The sequence below is a fragment of the Antechinus flavipes genome, chromosome 3 (assembly GCF_016432865.1).
Source record: "Antechinus flavipes isolate AdamAnt ecotype Samford, QLD, Australia chromosome 3, AdamAnt_v2, whole genome shotgun sequence".
In the NCBI taxonomy this organism is placed as follows: Eukaryota; Metazoa; Chordata; class Mammalia; order Dasyuromorphia; family Dasyuridae; genus Antechinus; species Antechinus flavipes.
This window is the reverse complement of record NC_067400.1, coordinates 565,707,854-565,725,832: the sequence shown is the minus strand read 5'-3', so window position 1 is coordinate 565,725,832 and position 17,979 is coordinate 565,707,854. Positions and strand designations below refer to the sequence as shown.

Sequence of the window (17,979 nt, the reverse complement as noted above, 5' to 3'; positions counted from 1 at the left end):
ACAGTGTGAGGAGCCTCGGGGCGCCTGGGCCTACTGCTGCAAAGGCTTATTCGCCACCTCAGGAAAACAGGCTCATCCACCCAACAGGAGCAGGAGCTCTTTGACCCACAGAAAGACCAGAGTCCCACACTCGCCAAGCTTCAAGCAGACAGGAAGGTCATCAGGCCAGCAGAAAGAAATTACAGGGAAAGATGTTTCAAACACTAGGAAAAAACCTAAGTAGCTTTATCAGGCTCTCTCCTAAGCAGGTGCTAATTAGACAACCTAAAATGAGATTTCCTCTCGTTATTAACATATCAATTATTCTTTGAAAGCCCATTTCTCGCCCTCTTCCCCAGAATCACAAGTGGTGACAGTGGGTAACCTGGAAAGCTTAAAATCAAAAAGAAACCAAACAAAAACAAAAACATGTCCAGCAGAACTGCGATGTGCATGTTTATATCATACACAATCTCTTCCTAGGGTCTTTACCTCGGCAGGGATCATTTTTCACTAAAAATTCATCCAGGGCCATCCATCCTCCACCAACTCGGACCATGACGGTGCTGCGCAGAATACGGACCAGCCGCAGTTGCTGGGAATCTCCAAACTGTGGAATCAATACAGAATTAATTGAACAAAAAGGAAATAAACAGGGCAATAGTCTCTTTTCAAAGTAGACTGTATCCAGGCAGATATTCCAAGAAAAGTAGCTTCAATTTGAAATATTAGCAAAGATGCAGCCTCTTATTTCTTAGTTTTCCAAAAAAGGAATTTTTAAAATGGGTTAGAAAAATCCAAACCAGAAATATCACAATTTCCTTGTTGTGAATTTTTCTTCCTCTAATTAATGGAGTTCTTAGCCCATTCATATAAAGTTAAGTTTTGATGTCCAAAGGAACGAATGGGAAAAGAAATATCTCCAATTTGATTTCTTTAAAGATTCAATCCAAAGTGGAATAAAATATTCTGTGACAGGAATTTTTTCTCATTTGCTCCTAATAGAGGACAGGTAGGTGTGAAATGCATGATGGCTGCGCTGCTGGCTCCCGGATACAGTGCACTGTACAGAGAAACACACAACTGTGGTATTGTGCTTTAGGAACCCACGCCTCTGCAAGCACCTTCAGCCCTGAGTCTCCTTGGGGTCCCAGAACCTCAGGGAGTCCCTAAGTGATGCCACCAGCAAGAAAGCTGCACCAGCAGAACCAATAACCAGTTAAAGATGCTTACAGAAAAGTTCAGTTGCAGAAATTTAAAGCCTTTCAAATCAGCAATGCTTATTCCAAGGAACATGTTCTTTAGTCATTTTAGGAGCTCTGAAGTTTCACACCATTATTAAGACTGACTTTAGAAAAAAAGATTTAGTATTCCTTCCTCTGAGATGACAAAAACTATCGTGGGACCTATGTTCTTCTAGGGTTTGTATCAATTGGTTTTTTTTAAAAGAATATTTAGTGCTTTTCTTCCTATATATACTTCCTGGTCCTATCTTCCCTTGATATATTGGTTCTTTGTAAGTGGTTAAATGACCACCTTCAAAATATAGGAAGAGACACAGGAAACAAATGACATTCCATCTTCTATCTCCACACCTTTGTATAGGTTATTTTAAGAGGCTGGAGGTACTCCCTCCCTTCTCACATTTTTCCTAGCTTTCTTCAAAGATCTGTAAAAAAATGCTGTTTCCTACAGGAAATCTATTCTGACACCTCCCTGCCTCCCTTTCCTCCTCTCCCCCCCCAATCAGGTTGCTGATCCTTTTACCTCTGAAAATTTCTATTTACTAGATATATTTCAATTTAATTTTCTGAGCAGATTTTTTCCTCAAAAGAATGTAATGTCAAGGGAAAGGATTGTTTTTTTTTTTTTTTTTTTGAATCCCCTGTGCTTTATACAAAGTAGATCAACAAACATTTATTATGTGCCTAATATGTTCCTAGCATTATGCTGAACCCTGGAAATACAAAGACAGTCCCTGCCCTCAAAAAATTTACTTGAGACTTGGAAAAGCCAGGGAAATCAGTAGGCAGAAAGCATCCCAGGCAAAATGACTAGAGATAGAGGGTCTTATTTAAGGAACAGCCAAGTAGTCAGCACCACAAGAATGGAGAATAGGATGGGGGATAAAAAAAATTGGAAAGACAGGTGGGGAACTAGGTTATAAAGAGCTTTCAGCATCAGACAGGATTTTGTATTTGGTCCTCGATACTAGGGAGCCAATGAAAATTTTTTTTTGCGGGGAGGAGGAGAATGCATCAAGGTTGTGCTTGTATTTTAGGGAAATTACTTTGGCTATTGAGTGAAGAATGAACTAAAGGAAGGAATGGATATTTAATAAGTATTAGTTAAATGGAAGAGAATACAAGGTTCACAAGGTTAATAAAAGCCCAGAGTTGAAATGAATTGAAGAAGTGAGATTCCTCATTTAAGAAACTTGAGAGGATTCCCTCAGGAGTAGAGAATGGAGGAAAGACAACTTGGGTTTTCAGAAGGAGAACTTATATTGATTGCTAATGTCACTTAAATAAAATTAAAAATTTAGGAAAGATTTCAGAAAGAAAGGCATTACTTCTATCAAAATTATCCCCTACATTTTTGTATCTGGGCTCCATCTCCAGCTAGAATGAACATTCTGAGTTCTGAGGTCTCTTCCAGCATTGACATTAATTGCTAGTTTTAGGTTCCATCCAGTTTTGCCTTTCTCTTCCCTCAACTCTAATGTCTCCTTCAGTTCTGTCATTCTATGTTCTAAGGTCCTTCTCCCACCCCCATACTCTGCTATAGATGAGTCTTTCATGTTTCCCATTTTTTCTTGTTCCAATGGAGAGAGCACTGCATTCCACGAAGTGGTGTCCCCCTGGCCCAATTTATTTAACATTATTATTTGCAAGTGCTGTTTTTTCACCTTCTAATTTCTTCTGCATAGGTATTAGCTTGGCTCTGCATAAGCCAGGGAACAATTTACATTGATAAAATCCTATGCTCTTTAAAATTTCCATTATTCTGTCATCTCTCCCCTCCATATCACCATATTATCTTTAGTTTATCAGGCTGATCAAATAAAAATCAACCTTACAATGTCACAGCACTCCTCTGAAGATGATTAATGAAGGCTTCTAAGAAATTTTGGGAAAAAAACTAATATCTAATTTTTTCCTATTAGATATAAAATTTAGGGTAACAAATCAACCTTCAATTTAGTTTTATTGATCATAGTTGGACATAATCACATATGGACATAAGTTATCATGCAATGTATATAAATTGATATCAGATCTCTTTGGGAAGCCATGAGAGATTAAAGTGATCCAATGGGTAGAAGAGAATGTATTTCTTCCTACATTTAAAAAAATATATAATTCCATCAAATTCTGGTATGCAGGCCAAATTCAGAAAACTCAAGATGTCGAATAATTACCTAATACTAATTATGCTTTTTCTATTTTCATTTGGTACATCTTACCAAAAGCTACCAAAGCATTCAAATAAAAAACACTAAATAATCATTCCAGGAATTCTTTGCTTAGCAAATTTTTCCATCTGGTCAACTGACCAGAATTTGTCATCTGACAGACCATGTTTCAATAAAATAATATGAGGTCATGATGTCTTAAAAAAAATTGAATTGGACACTGCCAAATAATTGGATCATAATGATTAAGAGACTTAAGATTAGTGTCTGAACAACACAGATGCCTCTGTGGATTTCAGGGGAAATTTTATTATCAACTTCAAAATGTGTGCTGAATCCTTTCACTGCTGAGAATGCTCTGAAATCTTGGCCTGTATATGAGTCTCTTGATGGAACCAGATTTGACACAAGCATGCTATTGATCACTTCTCACCACAGCAAAGGACAGAAAGCATTAACTACACAAACCACATCCATTTAGAGGGGTGGGCATCACGAGGCACACTATACCTGATTGCCGAGGAAGAACTATGGAAAACAAGGGATGAGAAGGAAGGATGAAAGAAAAAATAAAACACATAAGAACATTTGATCAAATTAATATTAAATTGTGAAAAATCACTCATTCATGTTACCAGTCACTTGTGCCAAGGAGAGACTATCAGTTTGAAAAGTAAGAACTAGGAAATGGAACCCTTTGGGTTGGAATTAAGGTAGATTCAGGTGATCCTCAAGTCCCTCCCACTTCCACTGTACCATAGCTTGACTCTACCAACACACACACACACACACCCACACCCACCCCTTTCTGTTAGGTACCCACATATCCCCATCTAAGTAAATCTTTTGACTTAAGAAAAACCGTAGTGATTTTTTTTTCTGTTTCTAAAGCAGAAAGTGCTAACTCAGGTATCTAACCATCTGAAATATAATCTGACTGTGTGGTTTTATTTTTATTTCTTGATGTACATAAGAAACAAATAGTGATGGTTAATCCATTTTCTCAGACAGTCACTGAAGAAAGAAGCACATTTTCACTTATGAAGATAATATAAAGACTGATAAGGTTTCTTGCTGCAGGGAGACAAAGGAGAAGAGGGCTGGCTTTGGTTCAGAGCTCCTGGAGCCTCTGCTATTAGGGCCTCTAGAACTCTGATACTTTTGAGATTTCTAGAAGGTCCATCTTAATCAAGACAGCCTGACTGGCATTGTTTACTTCCCCTGCTGCATTTGCAAACCTCCACTAACTTCAGCTGAAGACTACAAGGGCTGGTTTGGTAAGAAACTAATTTCTTTGATATTTTGTTTCCTCCATCTATGACATGAACGTAACAGTGAGAGGAAGTAAACTTGCAGCATGCTGGTTCTTAGTGCATGAAGGCTGCCCCTTACTGACTCCAATGTACCCGCGAGGTTTCTACCTAGGGTACATCCTCATGCTCACATCCAACAGGGAACTGGCTTCTTTCCAACAAACTGCTTGCAGTCACCACCATTTCACTCAATGCTTTAGATGGCAACAAGAAAGGAAAAGAAAGTCTGGCATGTCTCAGACTGAATGAGAGCAGGGTGCCTTCAATCTAAAGAGGAGGACCTGGAGAGCTCAAACAGCCTGGATCTGAATGAGGCCCATTTGTGGACTCCAACCCAAATCCTTCACAAGGCACCTCCCTGTGCTTACCCGATACTTGTTCTCCCCGATCTGCTCCACCTGGAATCTTTTTGCACACTTGCACTGAGCCACTTGTCTCGTGACCTGTGAAGAGAGGACAAGAAGGACAATTCAGCATAGATCAGTGACATACTTCACCTCTTCACACAGGCCCTTTCTAGACTTAGGTGTAGTGCTGTTCCACCTTCAGGCACAGGCAGATGAGCTCAGTCTTTTCTTCATGTCTTTTAAGTCTCTCACAATGGGCTCTCTGAGGGCAGTGCAGCATCCCGTGGGGTCTAAATACTGCTTGATTGGATAAACAGTACAGACCAACTCTCTCTGAAGCATAATGAGAGCCAGTGTGGTAGAATAGAAATATCACTGGACTTTGAAATCAAGAAATCCTCCCCTACCTCCCAAAAAAGAAAAAAAGTCCCAAGTTCAAGTCCTGTTTCTTATCACTTTCTATAACCATGAGAAATCCTGTAACTTCTTTTCCCTCCATTTTCTCACCAGATGATGTTGCCAGTTTTTATCATCATCTCTTCACAAATAATTCTCAGATCCACATATCCAGTTCTAATCTTTTGTCTTAGCTTTAGAATTTTTTGGATTGTCTTAGAGCTATCTCAAATATAGAGTCTGTATCTTCCCACTTTCTCCTAGTCACCAAGGCATATAATCCCACACATCCAGGTAGTTGCCCAATCTTGTCAATTCCACCTCCACACATTGCTCCCATGTTCTTTTTTCTCCATTCCCATGACTGACATTCTTGTTCTAGCTTTTATTTCTCAACTGAACTACTTGTATAGCTTCCTAATTAGTTGCCCTTCATTCTCCATTCATTTTGACACTGTCAGTACTCCCTGTCCAACCTAGGATCAGACATAAGCTGTGGCATTTAAGATCCTTCCTAGCCTGGTCTCCTCCTTTTCTCACATTCCTCCTTTCAAATGAACCTATATCCCTCTCCTTTCTTCTCCTCCCTCTCCTCCCCTACTGGTCTGTTAACTGCTTCTCCCCTGTGATATTCTGTCTCTTAAGATCACTGGCTTCTTTTGGATAACAGTGAAAATGCCACCTTCTTCAGGAGGGCCTGGGTTGGTCCCCTGGTGCTTTCTCTTCTTGTAGAAATCTTTTGGGAACATGCTCCATCCCCCAGTAGAATTCTAGACCCTTGAGGGCAGAGATCCTGTTGCCTTCTTTACCTCCTCAGTGCTTAGCTCAGTTTCTGGCACACAATACATGCTCGATAAATGCTTGTTGGTTCTGAATTCATTTCCTTCATTTTAAAAATGAGGATGCAAATACCTGAAACTACCTCACAGGGTTGTCTATCAAACATGGTAATATATATAAAATCCTTCAGAAAGATGTTATTACTACATAAATATCAGCTATTATTATTTTCACTGTTATTATTTCTTACTAACAACCCAGCAGCTTAGCACTTCAGAACATCTAAGCAACTAACGTATGATGAATTGAACTGAATGTCATAGTAAGGTGGCTGGATCAGGAACTACCATCTTAGTTGTTAATATACTTGTACTTTGAGATATGACCTCATAACTGAGGTAGCAAGGATGGGTTGTGACCAGTTATGTATGAGTCTTCTTGCTTATGTACATTTCCCTGTATCCACAGAGAAGTAAGTTGCCTAGAACTGGTACTAAGTACTGTGGCTGATGACCAATGGCTCAGTGATTAAAGGAGCCCATTAAAGTCCTGAATTTTTGGTGATCAAACTCTCCCAAAGATCTCCTGTAGGGTGATTTACTTAACAAAGAATTCCTTGAAACTGGATTTCTCTCAGATAGGTCTAACCAAAGGGATGAAAATGTCACGATCTAACCCCACCTCTACCAACAACCACTAAATCCTATTGTTGCCATATAAAACAGGACTACAAAAACAAGCGAAGTAAAATGACTTTATACCTCATCTTCAATCTTGTCTGCATCAGTTGTTGGTCGGTAAGCATCCTTATTAGGATGGAGAGCAGCCACAAATTCATAGTAATCAATATAGCCATCACCGTCTCGGTCAAAAATATCAGCTACGGCAGTCATTTCTAACTTGGTGGTAGGGAACTCTGAATTGAAAAAGAAATCACCTTGTGAAATACCACATGGGAAGATTCCTGGAGGGCCGAGTTAAAGCAAATTGTGTCCCTATTACCAAATACCAGAGAACCCTTATTTTAAAACACATTTAATTTAAAATTACTATTTTTGGTGAAGTGAGCTTTCTTATACTACTTCAAAATTGTTTTTGTTCTTGGTGAAGTAACACAAGTTCCTCACCTCCTCCAATATTACAATTATTTTTGCTTCTCAAATGATTTCTTCCTTTTGCCTAGAGTTCTTTTTTAAAGAAACATGGTTTCTCTAAGCCAACATTTTGCTTATTTCAAGCAAGTGGAAAAAACATTCATAAGGTTGTTTCAGAGCTGTGAAAAGACTCACTGGATGCTAGAATCCCATCAATGAATTCTTGCCGGGTAATTTTTCCATCTTGGTCTTTGTCAATTCGTCGGAAGAAATCCATCACCCGGGACTTTTTGTGATTCATCCAGCGCATGTACTTCTTTCTCCAAACATCAAAGTCAAAGTTTGCGAATTCCTTTAACTGGACAAACATGACTGGGGATCAATATGACTTGAGAGTTTGGTTACAGGGAAAACTTTGCCCCCAAGCAGACTGCAGCTTTCAGACACTCAGTAAAGCCATGCAGGCCTTTCTGGGGGAATGAGGGGGAGGGCTTCACCAAAATTTATAGTTGAATATGACTACATTCTGAAAGACATAACTTGGCTATGCTGCTTAAAGCCACAGTTACTCACACAAGCTGTGGTGTGGTAGAGCAGCAGGACAGACACCATAAGTAAACAACTGCCATAAAGGAAATGCAGCCTATAGTCATCAAAATAAAACAGGCAGAGAATGCTCAGCTTTTGCTCTGGGCTTTTATGAGCAGTACCTTCTCAGACTAAGAGAATAGGTAGACCTTATTTCAGAATGGTTGCTCTCAATAAATCTCCAGTCATTTGGGATGGCATGGATCCCAAACAGAAGGAACTAAAGCAATGGAAGCTGCATTCTCCAAATCATCCCTATAGGATGCCTTAGATTGTTCTCCAAAGCTGAAGCATGAGAACCGCAACATGGCACCCAAGCATGTTGTTTTGAAATGTGAACAAATTGCCAACAAAGCTGGCTTTTAGTTCTAAGACTTGGTGGGAAATGGCAAACCTATGCAGGATGCAAGGCAGTTCTCAGACATTTTGACTGTTTTAACTCAAAATGCCTACATTGCTTCAACCAACAAACAAAGAGCTGTTACATCCTCCACCCCTTGGTTTTCCAAACTTTCAAAAACTTCTGAAGTTGGAAAGAACAGAAGAAAACATATTATGCTTAAAATTCAACTGACCTACAGAATAAAACAAACAAAAAACAGAAAACAAAAGCCACTCACTTCTGGGCAGAGCTGCTTTGTTATGCATAAAACAAACAAAAAAGATATTATCAGTTTTTTACAAAGAATGTGAAGAGCACTTACTACTGGGCTTCAGTAACATGAGTGATGATACCTCAAAAAAGGTCTCTTTCCCCAGATTTAGTGAGGATTGACCAAATGCCCATCCACAGAAGTCACCTCTGTGATTTATAACTGCTAATATGAAAGCTGCTCAATCACATCCCCTCTTTATTTTCTTGATTCTAAATTAGCACTTGGTGCCTGTGTGATCAAGATTACAGGCTTCATTCTCATAGGGATCATCACAACACTTTGTTCTATTGAAAAACCACAGACCTCTATTCCAAAATCTCTTAACTCATCTAGCTGCCTTGCAAATAAGTACCTCTGGTCACAAGGAGGTCTGGGTCAGAAACAGTGGGGAGGACTCAATAGAAAGTTCTTTGGAGCAATGGAAAGACCCATCTCTTACTGACAATGTTCAGAAGTGTCCCCCCCCCCCCTCTCTCTCTCTCTCTCTCTCTCTCTCTCTCTTTTTTAAAGACAACTTCCACCCCAAAGACATTACCTCTTCCAATCTGTCCAGCATGTCATTTAGTTTCCGCTGCCGTTCTAGGGCTAGGAGCCAGACCTGCTGCCACCGGGCTGATAGCTGGTGGATGCGGGGATTTTTTGCTTCAGACTGAGAAAGGAGTGGCATAGGGGGAGGAGCAGCCTGGCCCAAAGACTTTCCTAAAAAGAAAAATAACCACATGGGGTATTGGAGGCAAAGGAAAATTGAGCTAAGAAACAATGACATTTATAGGAGCAGAAATAACAGAAACACATTAAAAAGAAGTTTGAACAATAATTTTAAGAGAAAAGGGAATGGGAGAAGTACAAGTTAACAAAACCTTTAAATGCAGAAAATAACTTATTCAGACAAAGGCATTTGCTCTTCTACCAAATCCCCATGGCTTCTCTTTTTTATTTTAGTCTACTCAAAGTTATGACCCACTTTTTTGGTCACAAGAAAATATCAATCAACTGCGGTGATTTCCCAACAATGTGGTGAATCCCATAGACTTGGGGATGGAAAATCTCATCTGAATCCAAAGAGAGAACTATGGAGAGATTGAAGGTGGATCAAAGGATAGTATTTTTGCCTTTTCTGTTTTTTTCTTTCTCATAGCTTTTCCCTTTTTGGTCTGATTTTTCTTGTACAACATAATAAATATGAAAATATGTTTAAATGGATTGTACATGTTTAACCTATCTAAGGTTGTAAATCATCTTGGGAAAGGGGAAATAAGGAAGAAAAATTTAGAACACAAAATGAATGTTGAAGACTATCTTTATATGTATTTGAAATACTACCAAAAAAAGAAAAAACATCAATCCAATGGAGGAAAAAATAAATTTAAATAGATACTGATATGTTTTAGAAATAAATCAATATAAATGCAATGTGGACAGTTCAGCAGGACTTGCTGGAGGACAAGAGTGAAGATTACAAAAAAAGATTCACTCATTTATTCTCCAAATTTCATATGAACATATGGACAACTATTTTATGTTCTATTACTGGTCAGACTTCAAAATAAGATCCATTGGGGAGGAGAGACAGGGAAGAAGGCTTCTCAGCAAAAGGGCCCATCCTTAAAAAAAATAAAAAATAAAAAGCAGGAAGCAACTCTTAACCATTTGACTAAAAGGAGCTGGGAACATACGGTTACTGCGGGATTTTTCAATGAATGGTGCATGAGCTGGCTCTACGGCTTTCCTCTTATATGTCTTTGTGACACGGTCTACATCGGGCTGTTTGCGTGTCATCTCTTCCATAAAAGCCTGTTAAGCACAAACAACAGAAAAATCCACTAACAATTATGTTCACAGGTACCAGCTTTTTCTTGCTTACCATTATATCAAGCTGACATAGACTTTAAAGGGCTGGCTGGCTGGCTACATTAACCACAGTATAATTCAAAAGGATGCAACCTTGGTATCTTGTGTTCAATCACCACTCACATATTTAATGTCAACAAACATTTCATTGATCACTAGAGGCAATGATTTATAATGGATAGTGACTGGACTTGGAGCCAGGAAGATCAGCCATGTGACCAGGGGCATGTCACTTAAGCCTCCCCATCTATAAAATGAGTAAAATAATTTTGCATCACTTCAAAAAGTTGTGAGGCTCAACTAAGATAAAGGGTTTTGTACAACTAAAAAACTACAGAACTGTGCTACCAATGATGATGATGTGGTATGAGTGAAATGAACAAAAGGCATGGATTCAACCCTCAAAAAAAGTGTATTTTTTAGGAGACAAGATGAATCCAACAGAGCTTTCCTCTGGACCCTTTGGTTTCAATCATAATAACAAATATTTAGAGAATACCTATTGTGGACAAAGCTATGTTCTAGACATTAAGAGAAATACTAAAATGATTGAAACATGATCCTTGTCCCCTACAGGAGGAACTAGAATCAATAAGATATGAATTCAGCTTGTGAGACAAAATAGAATGTGATAAATGCCTAAGAGGTAAAAATGCAATGCAAAGAAAATTGAGAGGATGAGAGATCCCATTTGATTTGTGGGGAAAACCAGAAGGAAGAAAAGGGAATTATGCAAGGTTACACAGAAGAGAGGGCATTTGAGGTAGAACCTGAAGGAAAGGATGGTCTTTCAAAAAAAGGAGATGGGCATGATGGGCATTAAGTCAAGGGGATAGAAGTCAAGGAAATCTGGTGAACAATAAGCAGATCCACTGGATCAAAGCATAAGGTATATAAAAGGGAACATTATTGAAGAATTGTAAGTAAATTAATGGGCCTTTTTCCCTCCATTTGTCCACTGATACTAGTTACAATCTCCTCTATACCTCACAAGTAATTCTTCATGAGCTGCTGTAATTAAAAAAAAAAAAAAGATTATCTGGTAATTGACCCTCTAGCAATGTGCCCCTTGAGTCCGCCCCCAATAGACTGTAAAGGCTTTGCATGACTTGCAGAACTTTTCATTTCCATGCCACAATGAAGAAAGAAACTTGCTGGATAGACGGGAAAAGCATGAAATAAAAATTTGAAAGTTAAGTCAACAGCCAGCTTTTACAATATAACCAAGCTGAAGGCTCTAGACTTAATTTAGTATTCAATGGAAAACCTTTGGACTTGTGAATAGGATAGTGATATGAACTATGCTTTAGAAATGATCCAGCATTGTATAAGATGAAGTGGAGAGGAAAAAACAGAATGAAGATGGAGAAACAAATAATGAAGCTATCACAACCATACACAGAGAAGGTAAAGAGAGAACACAAAGATAAGATTAGGTTGGAAGGTTTTGGAGCTAGAGAGGAATTCAGAGATCATTTAGCACAAGTTTTTAATTTCTTTTCTACTCTAAAACTATGGTCCTATGAGGAGCAAAGGAAGGTCCTGAAGAGAGGAGAGAAGATTTCGTGAAAGTAGAAGTAGACAGGACCCAGGTCTAAGAGCAGGAGTGCCAACTGAAGAGGAAGGGAGGGAGAAAGAAGAGTTTTAACTAAAATTAAAAAAAAAAAGTTCTCTGTATCAGAGGAGGAGTCTAAAGGGTTCACATCACGTAGCCTCAATCTTCATAAAAAACAAGGAGTGAGGTCTTCTGCTGAGAGTGAAGGAAGTGTGTGTGGGGGGAAGAACTGAGGATAATGGAAGTTGTTGGGAACAATTATGGGCGACATAGGTAGGAAATGACAAGAACAACAGGTGAACAGCAGTGAGGGCCTGGGGAAAGCGAAACAGCACCAATCATTTGGCTTGGTCTCCTGTGCACATATTTCTCTGGGGGTCCATTAGGCTCACTAAGTGGTATTTCCAAGACATGTTTACCCTGGACAGAAAGATAAGCCATCAATGTTCTTAGCAATAAACAATAACAATAAATAATTCTCTGATTAAGCAAGCAAAGAAAAAAAAGTTCAGGAAAAGAGAATGGGTTAATAGCTCAAGTACCTGATGCTCAGAGATGAGGGATTTGACTCGGTCAATATTTTGTGGGGTTGGTTCTTGATCTCGTTGGATAAGGGTAGTCTCAGCCCACTGAATCCAAGCTAACAATTCTTCCAAAAGTTCAGCATTTGCGACAAGTTCTGAAAGGGCTGCTTCAAGACGCTGCTGATGCTGTTTTGCCCATGTCAGCACCTGGAGAAAGAACAAGAAGAACAAAGGGGGAAACAGATGGAGAGAGAAATGGAGGTAGAGAGAGAGGGATGATAGGAGAAAGGGCGGCAGGGTGGGAGAAAAGAGGAGTGAGAAAGAAACAGAGAGAATGACAGGGAGGGGGAGGGGGAGAGAGAAAGAGAGAGAGAGAGAGAGAAAAAAGAAAAGAAAAGAGAAGAGAAGAGAAGAGATATAAAAGCAGAAGAGAGACAAAGGCAGAGGGGGAGAGAAAAAGACAGTGTTTGTGAAAGAAAGACAGAGTATATGAAGGAGAGAATGTATGTGGGGGGAGAGGGAGGAAGAGTAGGAGAAAGAGAAACAGTACCATAATAAGCTTTTATGTTCCAGATAGCTTCCTCTGTGCTATTTCCTATATTCTGCTAAATTACAGGCAATTATCACCCCCACTTTACAGACAGAACAAGTGAGTCTCAGAAGCTGAGGGCCTTGCTCAAGGATACAGAAATACTGAAAGAATCAGAGCCAAAAATAAAGATCTCCCTTAGAGCTTTTCCTTCTATTTTCCTCAGGAAGAGAATGCATATATCACTTACTAATAAGAAAGAATAACTATATCTTGTGGGTCTCTTCACATAGAAATATTATAGCAGGTGCTCTGCTTAGTGCCAGAGCTCTAATTACTTTTTTTCCTTTACAGCTTGGCCATATAATCATGAGAATGGGGGTGATGGCTAATACTAGAAGCAGCACTCATTCAGTCCCTATCAAAGTGCCCATGAGAATAAGAGCCCAAAGTGCATTTTGCCCACAGCCACGTTCTATTCAGAGTAATTCTATTACTCTAGAAAGTTCCTTTCATTTGGGGTATTTGCCTTTTCCCTGATAATAGAAGCCCACCTCTTCAAACCGTGCCCGTATAATGGTGATCCAGTGTTTGATAGTGGTGACACAATCTGGGTGGCACGCTGCCAGGATTACTTCTCCCATTGCCACAGCCGCATTCACATCCACTCTCTTTTCCTCCACCTTCTTCATGAATTCCTAAACAAATATTCCAAAATATGAATTAAGGAATGTATTTTCTCAGTGACTACTGGCAGTTTTTGGGGAAGGGACAGTCACATTCACAGGGAAAAAAGACAAGGAAAAACTTGAAGCCATTTTTGTTACTTTCACAGTTATTCAGAAACCTAATCCAGTTATTCAGAAACCTAATCTTTTCTGCAGCTAGCTCCTTGTTTGCCCAAATCTGTGAAGTGCAGAAATGGAAGAGGCCTCTGGTGGTCCTCATACACAAGAGGGGCTTGTCTCTGAGGGAGGGACAGAAGTCAGAGAGCCACTACAGGGGGTACTAGAGGCCCATCTTAGTTGTGCCAATTTAATTATCCCTTTTCCATGTTTTTTTTAACTTTTAGATTTCTAAGAGTAGTTTTAGGCACAGATAACACAACAGTGAACTCTATGTCTGAAACTCTTAAACTCTTAAGAAAACCCTCCCCAAAACCACAGAATCCAGCCATGCTTAAAACATACATATGGACAACATAACCTAATGGGAAAATCAAAGTGGGAATAAACAGCTGGTCTCTTCCTTGGGGCACAATAGCTTAAAACAGTTGGCACCATGCAATGTCCTTCAGTCTAGTTAGCAAGTCCTGTGGGACCAAAAGAGGCAAAGAACTCCCCCTTCCCCAATAGAGGAAATAATTAGCCCCACTCTTTGAAAAAGTTAACAAAGGTAAAAAGGGCAAAAAGAACAAGAGACTGTTTTTGTTTAGAGATGGTTCAGGAGATGGAATCTTTAAGGTGATACAAAAACTAGCCATTTCCTTCAGAATAAGTAACTCTCATAGACGAGTTTGAATAAGCCCAAATAGGGATTCTTCCATTTCAGAAGATGTTTCTGAATAAAGAGTCTTCAGGTCTTTGGGTGCAAGGTGGTCAGCTGCTGTCAGCATGTGCTCAAAAATCATTTCCCAAAGTGCCTCACCTTGTGTACATCGATGAGGGACTGTAAGGCTTCTGTGTCATCAGGAAGGGCTCCCCGAAAGCGGAGGGTCTGCTCGGCTTCAGAAAGCCATTCCAATAGCACGTGAACTGCATTTCGAAATTCTTCTGCCTAGAGGGGACCAAGAGCAGATGAACAAAGTCATCATTTATGTAAATAGCAAGCCAACATCTGTGACCTGAGATCTACAGCAGAAAAAAGATCTCAGGCCTACTATTTTTTTAACCTATCCTAGGCAAGAGGAAATATTGAAAGGTATCACAGTCCAGTGGAAAGAACGTTAGATTTGCAAATACATTATCTGTGTGATTGTGGGTAAGTAATTCCACCTCTGTTGAAAATCCTATAATTAGTCATCTCTTCATTTGGGAGCCCTGTAATCCTAATGACCAAACTCCAAATCTGCAGCATTGGTCTGCTGTCTAATTAAGAGAGGGAGTGTTGGACAAAATCAGGAATTCCTATTCTAAATGCTCTAAAGTGGGGTTATAAGCTAGGTACCTCCGTGCCCATGCCGAGATGCAGGCACCCTTCTCATACCTGCTTCAGGGCATGCTCCAGTCGGGTCTGCTTGGAGACTGAGAGCTTGCACACAGTATCCCAGCGGGTGCTGAGCTCTTGCAGCTGTACCCGCACCCATGTGGTGTCATCCCGGCTGTTCTCAATCAGCTCACGCCCAGACCGCTTTAGGACCTGTACAGTCCCAGTGCGCTTTCCCAGCTCCTTCTGGAAAACCTGCAAAGGAAAAAAGGTATGCATTAGCTTTTCAATATCAAGAGTCTGGAAGCATGCACAGATTAGATGAACCACTGAGTACAAGTCCCCAAAGATGCTAGTGTTCAGAATCTAAGATCATTATTCATCTTCTGACCGGCTAAGTCAATTCAACTTGACACAAAGACAAAAGATCCCAGTCCCTGCACTCAAAGAGTTTACATTTTTATTGTGGAAACTCCTTAAGTGTGTACAGACTAACTTTGTGAGGGGTAATAACTAATAACTGGGAGTTCAATCAGGATAGGGCAATCAATCAGGTAGGAAGGGACAGCCAGGCAGTGCTCTGAAGGAAGCTTAGACCCTAGGAGAAGGAAGTGAGAGTATATATTCAGACACTGGGTATAATAGAAGTGAGGGGGGAATATATTCTACACACTGAGAATGGCCTCTGAAGGAATATGGAGGAGTATCAATAAATAGGTTTCTAAGACAGAAATTTTTTTTCTTCAATTTCCTTCATTGAGAAAAAAAAATTCATATCCTTCTGGAAATTCCTGGAGATGGAATTCCTTTAAGAGTCTCAAGTCTCTGAGTCCAAAGATCCCAGTATTCCAGCTCATTCTGTGACTCAGTACATGAAGTCAGCCAAGGACTACCAAGATAGGGGCATAAAATGGATTCTCAGAAAGAGCCAGAAAATCTCAACAGTACAAGTAAGGAACTAGCATATACAAATCTTCTGTGACTAATCCAGAATGGCAGCTGTGGTTCAAGTTAGTACATAAAAATATTAACAAAGAATTGATAAACACTGTGGTTATCTTTTTAGCATAATCACAGAACCTAGGGAAACCACCCTCACCCCTCTACCACCACCCAAGGTTTAGGAAAAAGGGTCCAGGCCTAGCCATGAGGTTCACAGACAAGAATCAGAGCATCCTATCTACCTGAACAGGGTGAAGCTCTCATTGTTGTAGGTATTTCCTTTGAATAAGGAAAATGGGTAGGACCGAGGCAGGGAAAACACACAGTAAAGTCAATAGTGTGGCCTTTCATGAAGCATGGGCCACTTCTTACCTTATGAGCATCCATGAGGTTCATAACCAGGTCAAGATCCCCATGGACAGGCTGGTCTTCAGCCAGCTGGGGCTCCACCTTATATAACCAGTCAACCAAAGCCTGCAGTGCATCCATGAACTGGCCAGAGAAGAGGAGGGCCTCTTCCAGCTTATGCTGCCTATAAAGTGCATATCAGAGCTTCAGAATGGCACAAGTCATTTTTGTAATTAATTCTGAAAAGGTTCTTTAAAAAATTTTTATTTTTATTTTCAGTTCTAAATTTTTTTCCTCCCTTCACCCATTGAAAGGGCAAGAAATAGCATACTTAATATGAAGTCATGCAAAGTTTATTTCTGCACTTGCCATATTCAAAAAAAAAAAGGAAAAATGCTTTAATTTGCACTCTGAGATCATTAGTTCTCTGTCTGGAGATAGATAACATTGTATATCATGAATACTTCGGGACTGCGGTAGATCATTGATTTTGTCAAAGCCTTAAAAAGGAAAACTTCTTAAGAATAGTTCTAAACAACCACTTATCTGGAAAGCTGAGAAGTACTGGAATGTATAAACAAGGGAGATGTGTGTCTATCTTTAATAAAAGGGACTGATTGGAATTTCCATTAACGCACTCTCTCTATATATATGCCCACATGGGTGATCCTAGGTTCTTAAAGGCTATGCCAGGAATACAGGTCCTGTATAGTTATCAAAGCTTTGAGGACTGGCAAGAAATTGGATAGTTAACATCTGAGAAATGGCTGAAAAAGATCAGCTGAGAAAGCCTTGCATTCAGAAGTTTTTTTCCTTCACTTAGGTTAGAAACCACTGAATTTTCTTTGCTACAACAACTCAAAAAGGCATCTTTTAAGATAGGGAGAGATTGCATTCTATAATGGTAAAGGAAAAACACCAAAAATTTAACATATCCTGTTTAAAATAGTTTAACTGAAAATCTAGCCAAACTACAAAAATATTAAATTTGAATAAGTTCCTTTTTACAACTGCTATGTTTTGTAACTATGACACAGGAATGGACTGCAGAATTTTTATTTATTATTATATCATTATTATAATTTATTATTATCAATAAGGGAATTCCCAGAGGAGGAATCTCTTTATAGCCATCTATGTTGGCACCATTTCTACAACCTCTAGATGTAAGAGTGTTGTTTAAGCACTGCTATCAAACTCAAATAGAAATAGGGATCACTAAACCTAAACCACATATCAGGGCCACATGCTAACTTAGAAAGCCATAGATTAAGGTTATCTAGGTTTTATTTTTATTTATTTTGTGAAACAATCATTGAGTTAGTTAATCGGGCCACTCTCAGAACTGGATTTGACATCTCTGGCCTAGTAGGTCACAAAGCCAGTCAGAGGGGGACTTGACCTGGTTCTTAGCACCTTGGCCAGAACTCTCTCTCTCTCTCTCTCTCAACTCTATTATATTACATTGCATTGTGTTCAGCAGCTAACTCAATGATTTCTAACCTATGTGAACACCT

General features: G+C 39.5%; 1 protein-coding gene across 2 annotated transcripts in view; it reads right to left on the bottom strand.

Annotated features, from left to right (window-relative positions):
- MACF1 (microtubule actin crosslinking factor 1) overlaps positions 1-17,979 on the bottom strand; it is a 401,373-nt gene that overhangs the window by 13,107 nt on the left and 370,287 nt on the right. Inside the window, exons 84-95 of one of the 2 annotated variants that reach the window (XM_051987752.1) lie at positions 16,487-16,646; positions 15,233-15,427; positions 14,675-14,803; positions 13,582-13,725; positions 12,517-12,705; positions 10,245-10,362; positions 9,104-9,267; positions 7,520-7,682; positions 6,992-7,146; positions 5,076-5,150; positions 3,905-3,922; positions 472-589 (exon numbers count right to left, since the gene is read on the bottom strand). In XM_051987752.1, coding sequence (XP_051843712.1) covers positions 472-589; positions 3,905-3,922; positions 5,076-5,150; positions 6,992-7,146; positions 7,520-7,682; positions 9,104-9,267; positions 10,245-10,362; positions 12,517-12,705; positions 13,582-13,725; positions 14,675-14,803; positions 15,233-15,427; positions 16,487-16,646 — 1,628 coding nt within the window. The remainder of the gene's footprint in view (positions 1-471; positions 590-3,904; positions 3,923-5,075; positions 5,151-6,991; positions 7,147-7,519; positions 7,683-9,103; positions 9,268-10,244; positions 10,363-12,516; positions 12,706-13,581; positions 13,726-14,674; positions 14,804-15,232; positions 15,428-16,486; positions 16,647-17,979) is intronic. The other variant, XM_051987753.1, reaches the window with a different exon arrangement.